Genomic DNA, 23,211 nt, shown 5'->3' on the forward strand with positions numbered 1-23,211 from the left:
TAGAGTTATTTTACCACATTTTGGATGCTAAAGTCACTAAGTCCTTGTGTTTTTATTTTGGTTTTAGGTAGTTTTCATATTTTTCTATTAATAAGTCTAAAGCATGTTGAACTACTTTAACGAATGTAATTCTTGCTCATTTTCATGTTAAAAGTCCTCATTGGAGCCATCACTGATTTAGTCTTTATTTTGGAATGTTCTCAAGTGCATAAAGTTAATATATGATGAACACTACCAAGATGGCTAGGTATAGACTATCACTAAATATGTTGTGGTATTTCTAGCATAACTCGCACTACAGAAATTCAATCTACTTGATTTTTGGACCATAGGAAATATAAGATGCATATCTACAACTTTGTGTATACTATTTTTTCAACATCAGCCTCTAAGTAGGAGAAAATCGAGTTGCAAGAGAAAGGACTATTGCAGTTTCTACGCAAGGCAACATGAAGGAGTGGAAGGCTGCAACACTCTAATGCCATAAGTCCCCATACATGTTCTTGAGAGCTCAGCATCATGACGACCAAGGAAGAAGGCCACAACACTAGATGCTGAGCTTGGTCGAGCTATTTTCTAAGTATGGAATGCCCCCTTGCTCAAGGAGCAAGGTTGTGGCGCTTTGATGTGTGTTATTAGAAAATTGGTATTTCGAGATTTTTAAGTCTAGGGCTTCTTGAGAGATTATATATATAGGACATTTTCATCAGATGAGAAGAGGACTGAGTGGCAGCTTTTTGAAAGAAAAATAGGAGTTTTACACAAGAGGAAAAGAGAAGAAATCAATGAGGATTAAGGATCGAAATAGGTAGAAAACTTGTTCTTCACTATAGTTTTGTTTTTATCTCTTTCTTTTGTTGTAAACATGAATTATTCTCTTGAGAAAATGTTGTTTGCTTTAGAAATGATGAACTAAATTAATTTTTAGGATTGTGGTGGATTTAAACATGTAATCTAAATATTTTGTTTCTTTTTTAGTTATTATGAATGGATATGGTGATGTTTATTCAATTTTGTCCTTATTGCCTTTGATTGTCTGATCAACAATTGATTGGTTATGGAAATATAAATAAAACTTAACAGAATAATTTTAGATTAGACTAAATTTTGAATAGCTTCTATTCATGTCACTTAGAAATTAGGTGATCTGATTAACGATTAGGGTAGACATACGCCTAAATGCCACATGCAGTCAGATTAGAACATTTGCTTAATGAACCATATTTAATTTATTACTATGGATATATAGTGACACATTTAAGTTAGGTATTTGTACAAGCATATTGACGGAGACTTATACATAAGTTTGGGTTCTTGGCTAGCAAACCCACCCATGAATTTAAGTATTAAGAGAAATGTATTCCAGATTAAATGTTGAATGAACCCATCATCCTAGGCCTTTAATATATTGCTTTTCTAGTAAATTTTCAGCCTTCATTCCTTAGTTTAGTGTTTAACTGAATTTAGTTTTTAATTAATCTTTAAAAAATTGAGTTACTTAGATAAGATTAGTTTGTTAAAATTTTAATACTTAGTGAGAATTTAGGAGAAAATCCCTGTGGGATATGATACTGGACTTACTGTCTATATTAATTGTTCGATACGCGTATTTGCGTGTATTAAATCAACAAAAAAATCATCCTAATTTTTCTTAGAACAAAAACCAAGCATCTTTGTCAACTCCTAAGACAAATTTTCTTTCAGCTTTTCCACCACTAGCTAAAGCTCCTATGCCAAAGAGAAAGCCAACCATCGAAGAGCTGTTCATGCAATTCTTGGCAAAGAATGATGCCTATATAACAAAGAATGATGCCATCATTCAAAGTCAAGCGGCATAAATTAGAAATCTTGAAACACAATTAGGTTAATTAGCTAATGCCATCAATAATAGACCTTGAAGTGCTTTAACTAGTGAAACTAAACCTAATCCTAGAAGAGAAGGTAAAGAGCATTGTAATGCAATCACACTCAAAATTGGGAAAGAGGTAAGTGGTAGTTAAGTGCAATTTGAAGATTCATGTATGCCTACTAAAAAAGAAGTTGAAATTGCTTGTGAAAAAGAAATTGTGGTTGAAAATTTTGGTGAAAAAGTTAAAATTGAAAAACCACAATTGAATCCTTCACAAACACCCCACCATTTTATCCTCAACGTTTTTAAAAGCAGAAACTTGACAAACAATTCTAGAAATTTATTGAGGCATTTAAAAAGCTTCATATTAATATCCTTTTTTTTGAAACTTCGGAAAAATGGCAAGTTATGTGAAGTTTTTGAAAGATATCTTGACCAAAAAGAGGAAATTGGAAAAGTTTGAGACAATTGCACTTATTGAGGAGTGTAGTGCTATAATCCAGAATAAGTTTCCACCAAAGCTTAAGGATCTAGGGAGTTTTTCTATTCCTTACACTATTGGTGGTTTTAAAACTTCTAAAGCTTTGTGTGATTTGGGTGCTAGTGTTTTAATAATGCCTTTGTCTATTGCCAGTAAATTTGGATTCAAGAAGATACAGCTTACTACAGTTACCTTGCAATTAGCAGACAAATCGATTAGGCACCTCGTTGAGATTATAGAGGATATTTTGGTTAAAGTTGGGCATTTGTACATTTCGATGGCCTTCATTGTGCGTGAGATGTAAGATGATGTTAAGCCTTAAAATCAAGGATTAGGCTTTGATGCCACTTGTTGGTTCTAATAGATTGATAGAGGGGATTGAATAGTACTTGGAAAGATTTTATGAAAGTAGCTTTTAAGCTTTAAAAATTTTTGTATAATTTGAAATGGAAGGTTTAAAACTTGTTGAAGCTTAAAGACACCAGGTAAAGAAAAGGTAGAGAGAAGTGGATGAAACATAAATATTTATAATGGTTCAATCTCCTTGACCTCTATCCACTATGTTGACCTCTCAATTAAGGATTTTCAATCTAAGTTCAGTAAACCAGTGGGATTAACAGCTTCCACCAAGCGTTTACAAGGTGAGCTTCTAATCTAAACTCTAAACCCTTACAACAACTCATACAGTGCTTTGCACACTTTAATTAGTCAAAAAATAGTAAAAAAATAATGTACAAGTGATCACCTAGCTGATGTAAGAAGTACAAGTTCAAGCTCAAACACTATTACAAAGATTGGAATGGAATACAAGTGTACAAGAGAAGGATTTTGCTCTTTTTGGCTCTCACAAACTCTTTGGAACTTTTCTATCTCATTTTTGACTGTTGGAAAGGCTTTAAACACTTGGAAGATCAAATTTGACTGTTGTAGACAAAAACTAGCTCTTACAAATAGTTTCTGGCTGTTATTTTGTCGTTTACTATTTAAATTCAAATGTGTAAATAGTGCTTCATTAATTGGTTAAAAATTGACCGATTAAGCCTTCTCTAACTTGAAATGTCTAGCAATTCTTTTCACTGTGTTAACTGGTAAAAGAAAACTTTAACCGATTAAGAACTTTTTGTATTGGGACACCTTCAAGCACTACTATTGGCCAACTTTCTTTCAATTGATTAATGCTTCCTTTAACTAATCGAAGCTTCTCTCTTTTTATCCTTAATTGATTAAAATTGGTTTCAATCGATTAAGAATTCTTCAAATTTGAATTTCTTCATTTGGCGACCTTTAACAATCAATATCACTTTGAATTTAAAGTTTAGCGCTTCTAGGTACTTCAAGCTTGAACTTTAACTGATTAAGCCTTTTGATTAATTGGTTAATAATTTTCCATTTTTGCATTTAGTACCCTTTTTAATCAGTTAAGCCTTATGCTAACTGATTAAGACTTCTTCGTTTTGCTTTTGTATAATGCCCAATTTTACCTTAACTGTTTAAGGTTTCATGTTAATCAGTTAACAAAATTTTGTTTTTACTAAGTCTTTTCTTATTTGCTTATTTAACTGATTAACTTATCATTTATATGAGCAAGCTTCTTGACCTACTTTTAAACATCAAATTTATTATAAATATTAAATTTTATCTTGCACACTTAAGTAATATAGTTAGACATTAAAGAATAAAGTGTTGGATCCGTTAGTTTTTTATGATAATAAAACATTCCCATTTCATTTGTGTCTAATATTTCTACTTGAGTGTGCAGGACAAAATTTATATGCAGATAAATAATAAATCGTTAAAATGCACATATCAAAGAGTATAGAAATAAGGAAACCATAATTGATCAACAAAACAGAAGCCCATTAGTTGATTAATGAAGAGTTAGTCAGCTAAGATTTAAATCAAGGTTGGTGGGTTGAAGAGCATTAAGAAACAGAACCAACTTAGTCTACTAAGAAATGAGTTAGTAGACTAAGTGTACACTACCAAAACTGCTAGAAATTGGGAACAGAAGATAGAGATGACTTAGTTGACTAAGATATCGGTTAGTCGACTAAGAACATTCTGCTTGCAAGTTTGAATTCTTCACTAAAAGACAGATTAACGGCTAGAAGCAACTCCCATCTATTTTCAACAGCCAGAAAACTGTCAAACTACCATCAGAGTTGTTTCTCCAAGTATAAAAGAGGGTTCCAATAGCTAGAAGTGTATTGAAGGTTTCCAAGAACACACAAAAGAGCTGAAAAACCAGAAAACATCCTTTGCACTTCACTACACTCAATGCCCATCCTTGTAATTGTATTTTGCACTTCAACTTGTACCACTTAAATCAACATTGTGATCATAGGTACACTTCTTTTTCATTTCTCTTTATGTTCTTAGAGTGAAAGGGTCACTCCAAGGGGTTCAATCAAGCTAGGATTGCTTGTTTGTATTAAGGTTCTAACTTAGCCTTGAAAAGTTAGGTGTTGGGTTATAGTTGAGCCCAAGAAAAACTATTGTGAAAGGTTTGGCTAAGCCTAGTAAAAGCCATTGTTAAGCTTGGTGAAAGCTTGTGAATTTCACCGATTCTTAGTGGATTGGTTGGAAAATCCTTGGTTGAATAATCAAGGTAGTGGATGTAGGTCTTGGACCGAACCAACTCTAAATTCTGCTGTCTTATTTACTCTGTTTTTGTTTTATTTTCATTCTTTCTTTTATCTTGCATTTGTCTACACTTAGAGACAATTTTTGAAAGAGCCAAATTGTGCTATTCACCCCTCCTCTAGCACATTTAATTGGGACCAACAAGTGGTATAAGAGCAAGTTCCCTATTCTTAAGGTCTAACACCCTTTGGGAGGATCCAAATGGCTTTCCAAAAATCCATAGTTGCTGAGGGACAATCAACAAACAGACCACCTCTGTTTGATGGCTCTAACTATCCTTATTGGAGTACTAGGATGTCAATATATATTAAAGCAATTGATTATGAGATGTGGGATGTTATAACTGATGGACCATACCTTCCCTCTACTATAAATGTAGTGACAAATGAGATGATCCTAAAGCTAAGGTCTGAATGGACCAAGGTTGAAACTAAGAGAGTCTAAACAAATTTTAAGGCAATCAATACATTACATTGTGCTTTCACTCCCACAGAATTCAACAAAGTATCAAGCTGTACAACAGCTAAACAACTGTGGGATAAGCTTAGGATTATCCATGAAGGGACTTATCAAGTCAAGGAGTCCAAGATAGCCCTCTTGACACACAATTATGAAATGTTTAAGATGGAGCCTGGTAAAGATATCACCAGCATGTTAGATAGATTCACAAACATTACAAACAAATTAAGTCAATTAGGCAAACCAATACTCGAGCATGAGATTGTTAAAAGACTTTTTATAAGCTTACCAAAAAATTGAAAGCCTAAAGTGACTGCAATCCGAGAAGCCAAAGACCTAAATGTCATTACTCTAGATGAGATTTATGGTTCTCTCATCACTCATGAATTAAACTTAAAGAAAAAGAAAAAGAAAAAGATATGAGGGAAGCAAAAGAAAAGAAAAAGAGCATTGCATCGAAAGCCAACATTCTTGAAGAAGAGCTGGAAGAGCTATCCTATGATGATGATGAAAAGTTGGCACTGGTTGCAAGAAAATTCAGAAAGCTTATGGGAAGAAGAAACTAGAGACTAGCTAGAAGAGGGTTCAGAAAAGATCAAAGTCCTTCATGGAAAACAAGAAACAAATTTGACTCCAACAAAAAAGAGGAGTTGACCTGCTTCATATGTAAGAAGCGTGGACATTTTAAGTCCGAATGCCCATTACTGAAGGATGAGACTCCAAAAAAAAAAATCAAAGAAGGCAATGGTGGCAGCTGCTTAGTCAGATAGTGACACATCAAGTTCTGAAAGTGAGGAAGGAAAAGCTGAGGAAAGAGCAAATCTGTGTTTGATGGCATAGGAAATTGAATTCGAGGTATCTTTATCCCCCTATGATATTTCTATTGATGATTTACAAGATGAGTATGAGTGCCTTTATGATGAATTTGAAAACCTCTTTTCAAAATACAAGACTTTAAAGAAAAAGACTGCTTCACTTGAAAATGATTTGGAAAAGATAAAAGAAGAATTCAAGTCTGTTTTTAAGCAAAGATTTTTTCTGCAAGTTGAGTTAGAACATTCAAAAATAGATTTTGAAGCTTTAAAAGTAGAGCTGGAAAATAAATTTGAAGCTTTGCAAAAAACACTTGATGAAAACACAACTCTTAAACTTCAAAAAGAAATGTCTACTACAAGAAAAATTCTGCTAATGGATTGTCTAGATGCTATACTTGTAATAAAATTGATCATTTATCGTATGATTGTTTTATGAAAAGGAGCACACAGAAAATAAGAAAAATATGGGTTCCAAAAGGATCCTATGTTTTTGCTAACAATCAAGGACCCAGCAAAGTATGGGTACCTATAAAGAAAAACTGAAATTCTGTTTTGTAGGTTGAGCTGCACTTAAAGGAGACATGTTCAAGAGCTCAACCCAATAAGAAGCAGCCTTGGTATATGGACAGTGGCTGCTCAAGGCATATGACAGGAGATAAAATGCTATTTGCTAAGTTGGACAAAAGAAAGGGAGGAACCGTATCATTTGGTGATGATTCAAAAGGTAGAATCCATGGTATAGGAACTGTTGGTAAGAACTCCCAAACTCAAATCAGTCATGTATTGTTGGTTATAAGCTTGAAACATAATTTATTTAGTATTAGTCAATTATGTGATAAAGGATTTAAAGTATGCTTTGATCCTAATAAATGTGAAGTGATAGATATAAGCACAAACAAAGTCTCATTTATGGGAAAAAGATTAAGGAATATGTATGTTGTATTTCTTGAAGATCTTGAAATAAATTGTGAAATGTGTTTAGTAGCAAATGCTGAAAATGATAGTTGGCTATGGCATAGAAGACTAGGACATGTGAGCATGCATACTATGTCAAAATTAATCAAGAAAAATCTAGTTATTGGACTGCCAGATATAAAATTTGAAAATGATAAAATATGCGATGCTTGCCAACTAGGAAAACAAGTTAGAACATTCTTTAAGACTAAGAAGATTGTATCCACATCTAGACCTCTTGAATTGCTACATATTGATCTATTTGGTCCAATAAGTACAACTAGTCTAGGAGGAAAATCTTATGGCTTTGTAATAGTTGATGACTACTCTAAGTATACTTGGGTTTATTTTCTTGCTCATAAGAATGATGTTCTACTAGCATTTATAAGTCATTGTAGGAAAGTTGAGAATGAGAAAAAACTAACCATAGTTAGTATTAGGAGTGATCGTGGAGGAGAATTTGAAAGTGATGAATTTGAGAAATTTTGCAATGAAAATGAGTTAGATCATAATTTTTCTACACCTAGAACACCCCAGAAAAATGGAGTTGTAGAGAGGAAAAACCGAACCTTAAAAGAAATGGCTAAAACTATGCTATGTGAAAATAACCTACCTAAATATTTTTGGGCTGAGGTAGTGAACACAACAACATATATACTTAATAGAGTCTCAATTAGAGCCAAGATATCAAAGACTCCTTATGAACTTTACAAGGGTAGGAAACCAAATATTTCACACCTTAAGAGTTTTGGTTGTAAATGTTTTGTGTTAAACAATGGAAAACAATCTTTAGGTAAATTTGATGCAAAGAGTGATGAGGAAATATTTTTAGGATATGCATTAAACTTAAAGGCCTATAGAGTTTTCAACAAAAGAACCTTCACTATTGAAGAATCAATCCATGTAGTTTTTGATGAGTTCAATGCCTTACAAAAGGAAATTCATGCTGATGATGATGATGATGTAGAGATCCTAGAAAAGCAAATGAAAGAAATGAGCTTGGAAAACAATAAGAATAATGAAGAAAGCTCACCTAGAAGAGAAAATGAAACTCCACCTCTAGAAAATTTGCAAAGAACATAAATTCAGCATAGTGATCTTTCAAGAAGTTGGAGATATGCAAAAGATCACCCACAAGACCTAATCATAGATTATATTTCACAAGGAGTTAAGACTAGAAGAGCAACAAGAAAGACTTGTGAGTTTTTAGTTTTCATATCTCAAATTGAGCCTAAGACATTTGAGGAAGCAGAAAAAGAGGAAAGTTGGATGTTGGCCATGTAAGAGGAACTTGATCAATTCAAAAGAAATCGTGTGTGGTCATTAGTCTCTTAGTCATTAAACCACCCAATTATTGGAACAAAATGGGTGGATGTTTAGAAATAAGGTAGATGAGCGAGGAAATATAGTTAGAAATAAAGCTAGGTTAGTATCCCAAGGATACAACCAAAAGGAAGGAATTGATTATGATGAAACCTTTGTACCGGTTGCTAGGATTGAAGCCATAAGGTTGTTGCTTGCCTTTGCATGCTTTATGAATTTTAAATTGTACCAAATGGATGCAAAGAGTGCATTTTTAAATGGTTTCATTCAAGAGGAAGTGTATGTAGAACAACCACTAGGATTTGAAGACTTTGAAAAACCAGATCATGTTTTCAAACTCCATAAAGCCTTGTATGAATTGAAACAAGCTCCTAGAGCTTGGTATGAGAGGCTTTCAAAATTTTTGATTGAAAAAGGATATGTTAGGGGTAGCATTGATACTACATTGTTTATCAAAAGATATTTAATTGATTTAATTATTGTTCAAATTTATGTGGATGACATTATGTTTGGTGCAACTAATGAGGGTTTATGCAAGAATTTTGCCAAAGAGATGCAGGGTGAATTTAAGATGAGCATGATGGGTGAGCTGAAGTCCTTTCTTGGCCTTCAAATCAAACAAAGTGAAAAAAGAATCTTCATCAACTAAGAAAGATACACTCAAGATATGCTCAAAAAGTTTGATATGCTGAAGCTAAAACCAATTTACACACCAATGAGTCCATCCACCAAACTTGATGCTGATGAGAAAGGAAAAAGTATTGATCAAAAGCTCTATAGAGGTATGATCGGATCTTTACTCTACTTAACAGCAAGCAGACTAGACATTCAGTTTCGTGTGTGTTTGTGTACTAGATTTTAGTCACAGCCTAAAGAATCACACTTAAATACTGTTAAGAGAATTTTTAGATACCTTTTAGAAACACAAACCTTAGGAATATGGTACTCTAGAGAATCATCATTTAATCTTATAGGCTATTCGGATACAGACTTTGCAGTAAGCAAAATCGATAGAAAAAGTACTAGTGGAACATGTCAATTTCTAGGAAGTATGCTAGTATCCTAGACAAGTAAGAAACAAAATTCTGTAGCACGTTCAACAGCTGAAGCAGAGTATATTTCCTTAGGCAGCTGCTGTGCACAAATTTTGTGGATTAAACAATAATTAAAGGACTATGGAATAACAGTACATAATATTCCAATATATTGTGATAATACAAGTGCAATCAATATATCAAAAAATCCTGTGCAATATTCTAGGACTAAACACATTAAAATTAGGCACCATTTTGTTAGAAACCATGTAGTGAAGGGAGATGTTAAAATTGAGTTTGTGAATACTTTGCATCAACTAGCTGACATCTTTACCAAATCTCTAAATGAAGATAGATTTTGTGAGATTAGAAGGAATTTAGGAATGATTAATATGCAGGAGTTGTAGGAAAAATTTTTGACTCATACACACAAAACAGAAGGCACTTAGTCAACTAAAGAAAATCTTAGTCAACTAAGAGCATTCTGTTTCATTAAATAATAAGACTCAGTTAAGTTGAAGGCATGGGGAATAAAATAATAAGAAGAAACTACCCACTGGGAAACAAAAATAGAGAAGAAAAATCGCTCCAACCAAAAACAAATTTAGGAGGCAATTTTTGAATTTTGAAGAGGGAGTTACAAATTGCACTTAAATAGAGGAATTCAGATAATTTTTCACTTGAAATTAAATAGCTCTCAACCCATTCTCTTTACATTCACTCTCTTTGCTGAAACCAAAGCTTGAAACTGAAACCCTCACCCCTTAACCATTCGAAATCCTGTGTTGAAAATCTTCCAAACCAAATGGCTAAAACCTCTTAGAGAAAAGAGATTATTGAGAAGAAGAAAGGCAAACGGCCGCTGAAAGAAAGTCTAGAAGCTGGAATACTGAAGAAAAAGAAAATGATTGAATCGGGGTCTATAAGTAAAGAATCTGGAAAATCGAAGAGCCATAAATCTGAAAAGAAGAAAGAAAGGAGCAAACTGCGCAAGAAAGGTACTTCTTCATCTTCTAAATTCAGAAATAAAGTGCATGAAGAGAGATTTAGAAAAATAGAGAATGCACCCATCACTTGTGGAAAATATATTGATTGGGAAAGCTTTAGTGAAATGCCTGAAATTCTGACAAGTCTATCATATTATTTTGAAGAGCTAAAATTAAAAGAATTCAGCACATTTAAAAATCGATCATACAGTTCTAGTTTAGTTAAGGAATTTTACTCAAGTATTGTTGTTGACAAGGATGAACTGGAAGAACCAGATGATTATTCTGATAAGAGTCTGAATGTGTTTTTGAATGGGAAGGAATTTACTGTCATGCTGCAGATTTAGGGGAACTTCTTAAGATAGAGTGTAATGAGGGAGAATTTGAATTCCCTAAGAAATATGACCCCTCATCCTTGTGGGAAATGATCACAGGGAAGAAAAAAAAGTATTTCTCTAAGAGTAATGCAGGGCTTATTACAAGTCCTCAAATAAGGATTCTGCATTACTTTGTTGCCGCCAATATTCATGGTAGGAGTGGAAGCTTAAGCTACATTAGCCTCCAAGATTTATGGCGAATGGAACATGCCTTTAGTGATGTTGCATTTAATCTGGGAAGGTTCATGATTAAAAGAATGAGAGGTGCATGCAAACTGGAGAATAACAACTTGCCTTATGGAAATATCATCACTTTTCTAGTGCAGAAGAAAGCGATTTGGAGTTCTAGATATGAGGCTGACAAGGTTAAAACTAGAGACCAAGCCATTTATTTAGGAAGCTTACCTAAAATATGGTACAAACTTGATGGAGAAAGATACATTAAAACCCCTAAGGCTGGTCTAGGAAAGGAATCCTCCTTACCTACTCAACCAGAGGCAACACCATCTCAATTCTCAAATGAGGTAATCTTTAATCTACTAATGAGATTTGATGGGAAGCTCACTGACCAAGGAGCAAGAATTCAGAAAATTGAAGAAAGGTTAACAGAAATGGAAAGCAAAATGAAAGGAAAACAAATAGTGCCATCTGAACCAGCTATTGTAAACAGTTCTGCAACTCCCAGTCTGGCTCCAACAGGATAGGAAGCTGAGGTGCAAGTTGAAGGTTATGAACCTGAGGTAGAACAACTAAGAAAATCACCCTTACCTAAGCCTCAGAGCAAGGATGAATCTAATCAAGGTACCGAGGTGCTTGGATCACTTAATGAAAATCCCCCCTCTGAACCCCAACCTCAACCATCTCCTCCACATTCTGAAGAGGTTTCAATCATGGGACTATTCCATCAAATGGTTCAAGAGGAGCAAGCTGAGAAAGAGATAACTAAGGCAAAAGCTCAATAAGTAGCATCTCCATTAGTTCTTACTACAGAAGGGCAGTCAGGGAAAGGAAAAGCAAAAGTTGCTGAAGAACCACAGATAAAGTCCAAACCACATGGCATGGGCAAGAAAACAATGGCAACTAAAACAAAGTTCATCAAAAGGAGGAAATCATCCAAATTGGCTGAAAAGGCCAAGCCAGCACCAATATCCTCTCCTCAAGACCCTCTTCTGATTTTATCCCCTGAAAAGTCTCCTGAGAAATCACCACCTCAACCCTCTCCTCAACCAGAATACTTTCCTTAACCCTTCAATGTCAAATACTACACGGATGATGAATCCTCTCTTTCATCCTCCTTTGAAGTTGATTAGGAATTGATGATGACAAAAAGGGGAAGAACTATGGTAGGGACCTTAGGAGAGAATTTAGGGGAGATACAAAGTAGAAACTGTCTAGGGGCAGTTTAGGAACATTAATTGTTAATTTGTGGGAATCTGCTGTTTGTGCCATGATGGCAATTGAACACTTAGATTTAACTCTAGTGTTTATGTTTTTGTGTGTAAAATGGGATGCTAATATGTTTATTCTATTTGGTTGTTGATAATAAATATCTGATGATGTCTTACTATCTATGGTATTTCAACTGTTGCTTGGTATTTTAACTGCTGCTGATAAAAATCTGGTGCTGTACTGATATTGAGAAATGATGCTGATGATTGATTTCTGTTATGTTTTCATAAATGGAGAATGGTTGTGGATATATATGGATGCAAACTATACTACATCTGATGAATAATTAATGACAAAAACAAAGTCTGAAAATGATATATTGTTGACGGACACTGCTGAAATTTGGATGATAATCTGTCAACATTCACCTGCTGTAAATCACTTTATATTTCTGCATATGTATACTCTGAATGAATAATGTTATTTTCTATATGACATGAATAAAATTTGCTAAAATAGATAAGCAAAATATGCACACACAAAGGGGGAGCACATATTTAGGGGGAGTAATCCTCATTTTTCTGCAGAATTGAAAAATAAAAAGACACTGTGTTATTAATTAAGGAATGTTTTGTCATCATCAAAAAGAGATAGATTGTTGGCTCCATTAGTTTTTGATGATAATAAAACATTTCTATTTCATTTGTGTCTAATATTTCTACTTGAGTGTGCATGAAAAAATTTCTATGCAGATAAATAATCAATCGTTAAAATGCACATATCAAAGAGCATAGAAATAAGGAAGCCATAATTGATCAATAAAATAGAAGCCCCTTAGTTGATTAATGAAGAGGTAGTTAGCGAAGATTTAAATCAAAGGTTGGCGGGCTAAAGAGCATTAAGAAATAGAACCAACTTAGTCGACCAAGAAATGACTTAGTCGACTAAGTGTACACTGCCAGAACTGCCATAAACTGGGAACAGAAGACAAAGACGACTTAGTCGACTAAGATATCGGTTAGTCGACTAAGAGCATTCTACCTGCAAGTTTGAATTTTACACTAAAAGACAGATTAATGGCCATAACCAACTCCCAACTATTTTCAACGGCCAGAAAACTGTTAAACTGCCATTAGAATTGTTTCTCCAAGTATAAAAGAGGGTTCCAATGGCTAGAAGTGTATTGAAGGCTTCCAAGAACACACAAAAGAGTTGAAAAACCAGAAAACATCCTCTGCACTTCATTACACTTAACGCCCATCCTTGTAATTGTATTTTGCACTTTAACTTGTACCACTTAGATCAACATTGTGATCATAGGTACACTTCTTTTTCATTTCTTTTTTATGTTCTTAGAGTGAAAGGGTCACTTTAAGGGGTTGAATCAAGCTAGGATTGCTTGTTTGTATTAAGGTTCTAACTTAACCTTGAAAAGTTAGGTGTTGGGTTATAGTTGAGCCCGGGAAAAACTATTGTGAAAGGTTTTGGCTAAGCCTGGTAAAAGCCATTGTTAAGCTTGGTGAAAGCTTGTGAATTTCACCGGTTCTTAGTAGATTGGTTTGATAATCAAGGTAGTGGATGTAGGTCTTGGACCAAACCACTCTAAATTCTGCTGTCTTATTTACTCTGTTTTTGTTTTATTTTCATTCTTTTTTTATCTTGCATTTGTCTACACTTAGAGACAATTTTTGAAAGTGTCAAATTGTGCTATTTACTCCCCCTCTAGCACATTTAATTGGGACCAACATAAAGAATATTTTGTTATCATAAAAAACACATGGAGTCAACAAAATATCAATATGCATCTGACACATATTTATCTCAACACATTTATTTTAGAGTTTATATTTAATGCACTAATAGTGTTAACTTCTATACACTACAAATGCACCAAGACACTCCTCATCATTAATAAATATAATATAAAAACTTATAGATTTTTAAAAATAAATATTAAAAAAATTAATAATTAATCTAATAAAAAATAAAATATTTTAGAATCACTCTTCCGTACTTCTCTCTCTTATTCTTGTTCTTCATCCACAAGTATCCAAATCAAAATCTTCTTTCACACAAATTAATTCATCCATTACCAGTGAGAAACTGAGAATTTCTTTGTGGGCAAAATATTCAAGTTGCAATTTGAAATTATTTTCTGATTGAAGTATCAATTCAAGTTATAATTAATTGTTCCACCATCAACGAGCAAATTGATAATTTTTTCTTTAACAGAACAAAACGAGATTAACTTGACAAAATCCGAGATAAAAAGGCTTTTGTGTAGATGAAGCAATTATCTAGGAAGTCAAGAGAAATAATGTTTTTGGCCGACATGAAAGCAAAAAGGGAGATAAACTTTGACGAAGGGGAAGAAAGAAAGTTTCTTTATGTCTAATCCTCAAACAAATCAATATTTTAAACTTTAAATATTTTTCTTGGATTATCTTGTTGCCCTTAAAGTTCTATAAATTTTGTTAAAATTATTTTTAATGAAAGAAGAAGAGAAGAAAATGATGGGATTGAAGAAATTAAAAATGAAAAACGAAGAAAAAAAAACCGGTTGAAAGGCAATTGGACAGAAAAAAAATTGTATTCATGTTTTTATATTTTTCTAAAAATTTTTAATATTTAATTTTTAAAAATTATTAATATTTAATTTTGACTACGTGACATCATTTGACGGATGATGGCTTATAATATATAGAAATTATAAAAATTATGCACCTCCAATACATGAATATAAACCCTTATTTTATTCATTTCGTATTTCGTTTTTCCATATTCAAAGAATGTATTTATTTAATAATTTATTTATTTATTTTATAGTTTATAGGTTATTAAATGTTACTATATTTTGTTTTATCTATTAAAATATTAAAGTAAAAAAAGGGAAAAATTAAGAAAAAAAATAACATGTGGAGAAGTAAATACGTTTAGAGAGGGATGCGTTTGAAATGTTAGAGAAGGCTGCAAAATTAAATATATTGCTTTCTAAGTTTTTCTTTAAATTTTGAATCAATTATCACTCAATCTGTGAATCAAATGAATTCATGTCGTCTTCTTTCTTTGTGACTTAAGAGAAAGAAAAAAAATCCCCAAGGAAAGAACTCAACAATCAACACCATACAATTAGAAAATAAGCAAAGTGATAATAGATTGGACATTATTTTTGAAATACTGAAACGTCAAATTTCTATATCTATTGAAGGGAAGAGTCGATCTTGTGAAGAGATCTGGAGAGAGCAAGGACATCATCAGGATTTTGAGCTCCATCAGCAGCAGCATCAGATACGATTGTTTCGTTAATCACCACTTTAGCCATTGGATCCATCCCTGTTGTCTTCGTTGTGCTTTCAAAAGAAGCTGCAGCATCTTCCTTCGTCCTCTTGTCTCTAACTTGCTCTGCTTCCCCCTTTTCTCTTCTCTCTTTGTTGCTCTCCATTTCCCTTCTCTACATCTCCCGCCGGCCAGCCTAACTGTTCTAAAATTATAGGACTGAGAAACAATAAAACGTGACACCCTTCTCTCATGCAAAGATGCTGGAATGGACGCGTAACACGTTTTTGGCTCTTCGGCAGCGGGGCGCAACTGCCAACGCCATCATAAGGCCGAGGTTTTGAGTCTTATGGATTAATTATCTAGAAAACGATTCGTAACCCAGAAAAACTCTTTTAATTGTGAATTTATATTTAATGCGATGACAGTGTAATAGAAACAGTCAGTCTATCAAAATGTATCATCTCATTAACGAAGGAAAATAAAATTTTTTTATATTTTAAATTAAATATTAAAAAGTTTATAATGATTAATTAACTAATAAATAAAATATTTTCATTTTTTTATCTCTCTCCATCATCGTTCTTTTTCTTGTTTTCTTACTTCTTTCTAACTTTATCATTCTCTTCTTCTTCTAATAAAATTAGGTTTTACAAAATTTTGTAATTTCAAGAGCAATTTTTATATTCTTTTCTTATTCTTCTTAAACCTTAAAAGGAAAGATGAAGGAAACAAATTCAAATAAAGAAATGTTATTAGCAGAATCTTATAAGTCAACAATTTTGTTTCTAAATAACAAGATTAAGTATAAAATTGTTCTCTTTCCACAGGCATTAGGGTTTTTTTTTTTCATTGAATATAATCATAAAACTCTAAATTCCTATCAAAACTAAAATTCGTTTGAAGTGTTAATTAACCATTTTACTAAAATCTAAAATGCTAATAAGTTTAAATTTGAGATGTTAAATCAAATTACATATTTTTTGGTATTTGAACCAAAATCATTGTTCAGCATTTGTTACATAACCATTTTAGTTTTTAACTAAACTCCACATTTTTAAGATTTCAAATGAAAATCAATCAATTTTTAATACGATATTACTAACCATTTTAGAAAAGGCTTCAAAATCAACGTATTTGGGTGAAAGTGAATTCCTTTGCAACACGACGGCAAAGAGAGGTGGGATATGGCTTCTAGGAAAAGAAAATTTTTTTGCTTAATCATGTTACTTAGAAGCAAAATTATTGACTTAATAAGATTCTACTAATGAGATTTATTTATTTAAATCTTATTTCCTCAATCTTCTTTTTTGAAAAGTATGTTTGCTCAATCTCTTTTAGAGTTTCAAAAGAATAAAAAAATAATATACAAATTACTCTTATGAGGGGGCTATTAAGAGAATATATTAAAAATTTTAAAAACTTCATATAATATAAAAAAAATTTTAAAACTTGTGGCCCCCCAAAACTAAATGAGGCTCCGCGCGCCTGCAAGCAATGAGCTGAAAAACAAGTTTTCTTTTTACTGGTTTTTCATGCTCCGTTTTACAGTTCATACAATATTTGCAGCTTTAGTTGCTGCATGTTAACAAAATTGAATCACAACAGTTCCTACCAATTAATTCATTTGAAGTTTTTGCGTTTTAGAATAATGTCCCAGAGGACATAAAATCTGCTAGGCAAAAGAACGATACATCAAATCTTCAAAGATGAAACAATTCATGGAAAGAGATCAATACTCGAAGTCCTTGTGTAGGCATTAATTAGACTGAAAATAAAAAATTTCCATTAAATGTAAGTATTTCCTTGTCAACTAAGGTATATGACATAGTTGTATCTAAAATGAATTGAAAATAATTAAATATGTGCTGGAAAATGACTCGAGCAAGCCTTCGAGGTTAGATTGAGGAAATTTTTTTAAAAAGATAATAGTCAAATAGCTAGCAATATTAGATAGTCAAATAAATGTGATAATGCTGGTCATTTACCCCATTGATCTGACACTGCTGAATTGACCATAGGTAGAGTATTCAAGAGCCAGTACTTGTCACAATCAAGAAGGCAGAAGTCCACAAAGAAAAGTTATTAAAATTGCAAATATTCGAAGACCGATTCTAGAGCACCTCACAAGTCATTACTTGCACGTTAAGGCTAGTTTAAGCACAAAAACAGTCGACTTAGAGGAAATTACTAAGGAGCAACTATGAGTCTGACTTTTTCTCATCATATGAAGTGTCTATAAATTAGAAACCTAGGCTATCGAGTTTTCAATAATCAGCTTTTCATTTCTCCCTGTATCATATCCTTCTAGCGTTCCACATTTCAACCATCAAATTGGCCTCCTTAAATTTCCTACAAAGCTAAATGGACTCAAAACCACATCGCCTTCATATCTTGTTCTTTCCACACTTGGCTTATGGACATTTGATCCCAACGATGGACATGGCTAGACTATTTGCAAGGCAAGGTGTGAAAGCCACCATTGTCACCACTCAACTTAATGCTCCTTTGTTCTCTCAAATAATTGAAAGAGAAAGGAAGTTGGGTGTTGAGATCGATATTCGAATAATAAAGTTCCCTTCCATGGATGCTGGCCTGCCCGACGGATGTGAGAACATAAGTTCCATTACTTCACAAGAAATGGGTCTTAAATTCATCAAGGCTCTTAGCTTGCTTCAACAACCCCTTCAACAAATGCTTGAAGACTGCCACCCCAATTGCCTGGTGGCAGATGCAATGTTTCCATGGGCCACAGAAGTTGCAGGGAAGCTGAAGATTCCGAGGCTAGTTTTTCATGGGACAAGCTATTTTGCCCTCAGTGTCTTTGATAGCTTACTGCGCTATGAGCCTCAGAAAAATATAACATCTGATTATCAACCCTTTGAAGTGCCTGGAATTCCAGACAAGATAAAGATGACAAGACTGCAACAACCAGTTGAACTTAGAGAATCAAGTGTGTATGATGAAATAAAAAAGTTGATGAATCAAGCCTTCGAATCTGAGATTACAAGCTACGGAGCTATCATGAACAGTTTTCAAGAGCTGGAACCAGCTTATGTAGAACACTACAAGAAGGTTATGAGAAGAAAGACATGGCACATAGGCCCTCTTTCTCTCTGCAACAGCAACACAGACGATAAAGCAGAAAGAGGAAATGCTGCCTCAGTTGACACAATTGAGTGCTTAAGATGGCTAGACTCAAAGAAACACAAATCAGTTCTCTATATATGTTTTGGAAGTGTGTCCTGGTTTTCAGCTGCTCAGCTTTATGAGATTGCTATGGGTCTTGAAGCTTCTGGACAGGATTTCATTTGGGTTGTAAGGAAGGTGAATAACAAAGGCAAAGAAGAGTGGTTACCGGAAGGATTTGAAGAACGGATGGAAGGGAGGGGTTTGATTATAAGGGGATGGGCACCTCAAGTTCTGATTCTTGATCATGAAGCTATAGGAGGCTTTATGACTCATTGTGGATGGAATTCGACACTGGAGAGTATCACTGCTGGAGTGCCAATGGTCACATGGCCACTTAGTAATGAGCAGTTCTGTAATGAAAGGCTCGTAACAGAGATACTAAGAATAGGGGTTGGAGTTGGAGCCCAAGAATGGTGTAGATGGATGGAAGATAAGAAGTTCTTAGTGATAAAAGAAAACATAACAAAGGCAGTGACTCAGCTGATGGTTGGTGAAGAAGCTAATGAAATAAGAAACAGAGCAAGTGCACTGAAAGAGATGGCAAAGAGGGCTGTTGAAGAAGGTGGATCGTCTCACTCTGGTTTGAACGCTTTGTTAGATGAATTGAGATTGAAGAGCCCTCGAGTAGAGCAATGAGAAATCCATTAAAGAAAGACTAAAGACAACAAGTTCATGCATCAAGCTCAAGATATTGTATGAAAATAAATAATGATAAAGAATTCCACAAACCTTGTCCTTGTATTTCTTTTTAGTTTTCCTCACTTTTGATTTTCCTTGTTGAGCAAAGTTAAGAAATTTTCAATTATTTGTTGTTCCAAGAGATCCGAGCTAAGAGTATTACTCTTAGTTCCAGTTCTAACTAACTTAAAATATAAAAAAGAGGAAATTGTGAAAAATAACTCTTCTCATAAACTCAAATAAAAAATAACCTTCATAATAATTTAACTGTTTTTATTCAAATTTTGACATAACTTGACAACAATGCCCTTTAAACAATTTCAAGCAAAGTAAATGATCTCGATTTTGTCTATTTCGTCAGCCAAAAGAAAAATTCTAAAATTACTATTTATTTGGGCATCCAACACTCTCTTGCCATCCTCATTTCTGTCACTTACAAAATATTGTTTATCTCGCCATCCAGCTCTCTCTCACCATCCCAAAGAGTAAAGATGACATCAAGGTATATGTTTTGGGTTATTGGGTTTATTAGTTTATATTCATAGAATAGAATCTCAAAGTCGAGGAGTTGAAATTGATTAGATATGTCTATAAATTAAAGATCTATATGACCTTGGCAATGTAAATCTAGCTGTTGTGGGTAGGCAAATCAATTAGTTATTAAGCATTGCATTACTAGTTTTTAAGTATTAAGTCCCTAGTTTCTAGGGAGAGGAGAAAGAAATGTTTTTAGGCATTGCGTTAGTGGTTTGTAGGTATTGCAAGATTGGTATTTAGGCATTGCGTCACTAGTTTGTAGGCATTGCCAGACTAGTATTTAGGCATCGCGTGACTTAAGTATTGTAAGATTGGCTTTTAGGTATTGCGTGACTAATTTTTAGGCATTACGTGATTGGTTTTTAGGCATTACATGACTGGATTGTAGGGATTTGTGTCAGTTATAATCCTACTACGCAAGTATACATATCGAATAGATAGTTTATTAGCAAGCAGTGTATCGATCCCATAGGGAATTGATCTAAAATTTTACTAAGTACTAAAATTAGAACAATTTAATCTTATTCAAATAATCAAAATTAAATAATTAATTAAAACTAAAATTAAAACCAGCAAGAAAAATCAAAATAATAACTTGAGAAAATATCAAACAAGCCTAGGATTACAATATCCCTCATACTTTATTTAAATCTTACCTCTCTTACTTAACTTATCTCAATGGGTTGAATTGCTAACCTAGAGTCTTAAATTATTTATAAAGGTCTCCCGACTCAACCTATAAAAATATCTATTTTAACCAAAACACTATATCCCTATGTGATTTGAAATTAAAACAGACTCATTAAGTTCAGGCTCTAATTTGGCTACATACGGCCTATAGAAATATCCCTATCCTATACGCAAATCAATTAATTTGATCATATGCTATCCCAATTTTAGTCTACTCTAAACTCCCTTTCCCAAGTTTGTTTAGGTTCCTAAATCAATTTAATTGGTGGCCAAGCAATTAAAAGCATTAAGAACAAATTGGAATAAACAATTCAAATCCCATTGAAAATAATTAAGAAAGAGATTTAAAAACTTAGACTACAAGTGAGTTCAATTGCAATCCCAGAAAAAGAAATTTAGCTACTCATAATCGCAAAATAAAATAACATTATATAAAATTCAACCATTGAAAGTATCAAGAACAATAAAAACTAAGGAATAAAACAAAACAATATTTGCCGTCTTGATCTCCAAGTTTCACCTCAACTTCTAGTTCTTGAATCTCCCAAAAGTTCTTCTCTTTTAATGTTGCTAAACATATCCTATTTATACTAATAAACTTAACCTAAAGTTACTTAAGCTGTCCTAGGGTTTAATTGGGCTTAAAAGTATACTAAAAGGCCCAAAAATCAATTATCAATCTTTACAATTTTCCATTCCCGGCACAGTACATCTAGTCATTTTCCTATGCGATTTTCTCTATCTTCAAAGCAGAACTGGGCAAAGTGATCTTCATGAAAGTTGTAGCCCTGTCTCTTAGCTTTTCACTGGTTTAAGAATCACATCATATTGAGTTCTGTAGCTTGAGATATGGTGAAAATACTAAAGCATATGCAAGCAGATTCTGGGTCTATCTACACCTTACTTTCCAAAATTAAGCCCAATCACTTTTACTCCTACAAAAAAAATATAAAAACTAATAAATAATAACCAAATTAACATGAATAACATAAAATTAAAATAACTAACTTAAAAGTAACCTAATTATAAAAACAACTAAAAATAAGTAAATTATAATTAAAAATTGAGAACTAGCTGATATTTAATAATAAAATTGGAATAAAATAATTCTATAAAATAGAATTATCAATTTGATAACTTTATTATATAGAGTTATTTTGACACATTTTTTGGGCTTAAGTAGCTAGATCTTTGAGATTTTAGATTCAGATTTTAGCATTTTGGGTGTTTTTCTAGTTTAAGTTTGATTACATGTTGAGTAATTAATTTAAGTTATTTAATTAATTTTATGTCATTTTATTTTAAATTACATTAAGAGTAGTTATTGTTGATTTCTCTTATTGTTATTGTAGGAAATTTGATGTAAAAAGCTCATTTTATGAAAATCTATGCAAGTATGGTGATGACTTTATTTGTTTATGTTTCAATATTTTGACAATATCTCTCTATAAAGAACTCCAAATGAGGTGATTTTTTGCCCACTAGAACGATAAGAGGAAGGACTATAACTTTGATGTTTACCACTTCATCCAGTTCTGATTGGATGGTGGTCAAACTCCTTGTCGAATTTGGAGCACTACAGCACTCTGCATGGACTGAACATGATGTGGTATTTGGTCATATCTTTCACTCAAGAAGTTCAATTGATACTACTTTCGAACCATTAGAAATTTAAAAGGGAGCGATACAACTTTCATGTTTACCACGTTGCCTAGTTCGGCTAGGAATAAGGCAAAAATCATGTCACAAAATGAAGCAGTGCAATAGAGACAACATAAGAGAGAAGCACCATAGTGCCATCCGAGAGCAAGTCGCCATGGCACCTGACGACTTAGCAAAAATCTATTTTTGACAGGATTTTGTAAATTGGGATTTTGTAAACTAAGGCTTTTGGTGCCTATTTAAATGGCCTTTTTCAAAGGTTTTGAGAGGAGGAGGTAGCAAGCAACTACTCTAGAGTTAAGGAGCCAAGAACAAAGCAAGAAAACAAGAGAATTTGAGAGAGAATTGAGATTGCAAAGCTTCAACACTTAGTTTCTTTCTCTATTTTTGTGTTTCTCTTATTTTCTTTAACTTGGATTCATGGTTAAATTTCTTTGTATATTGTTTTTATTAGATGTTATGAGCTAAACTATTTTTCTAGGACTGTGGTGGATCTCAACATAGAGTATGATATTAGTTTCTCTTTTATTTACTATGAATGGGTATAGTTTTGCTTATTCAAATATGTTCTTAATGCTTTTGATTGCTTGGCCAACAATTAATTGATTTGTGAATATAATTGAGACTCAACAGAGTGATTTTAGATTCGACTAAGGTTTGAATAGTGTATGTTCATGTCACTTAGGTGATCTGATTTGTAATTTGGGTAGACATATGCCAATTGCCATACATAGCCAAATTAGGACACTAGCTTAATGAACCTTATTTAATTGATTCCTGTAGACATATAGTGACCCAATTAAGTTAGGTATTTGTGCAAACATCTCGATGGAGACTTATATATAGCTTTGGATTCTAGGTTAGTA

General features: G+C 33.2%; 1 protein-coding gene across 1 annotated transcript; it reads left to right on the forward strand.

Moving 5' to 3' along the window:
• The first annotated feature begins 17,803 nt into the window (after positions 1-17,803).
• LOC18589450 (scopoletin glucosyltransferase-like) lies at positions 17,804-19,596 on the forward strand. The gene has a single exon (XM_007014429.3). It carries the CDS (start codon positions 17,951-17,953, stop codon positions 19,412-19,414), a length of 1,464 nt encoding a protein of 487 aa, XP_007014491.3. The 5' UTR covers positions 17,804-17,950; the 3' UTR covers positions 19,415-19,596.
• The last annotated feature ends 3,615 nt before the right edge of the window (positions 19,597-23,211 follow it).

This window comes from Theobroma cacao, chromosome 9 (genome assembly GCF_053813885.1).
Source record: "Theobroma cacao isolate CCN51 chromosome 9, ASM5381388v1, whole genome shotgun sequence".
Classification (NCBI taxonomy): Eukaryota; Viridiplantae; Streptophyta; class Magnoliopsida; order Malvales; family Malvaceae; genus Theobroma; species Theobroma cacao.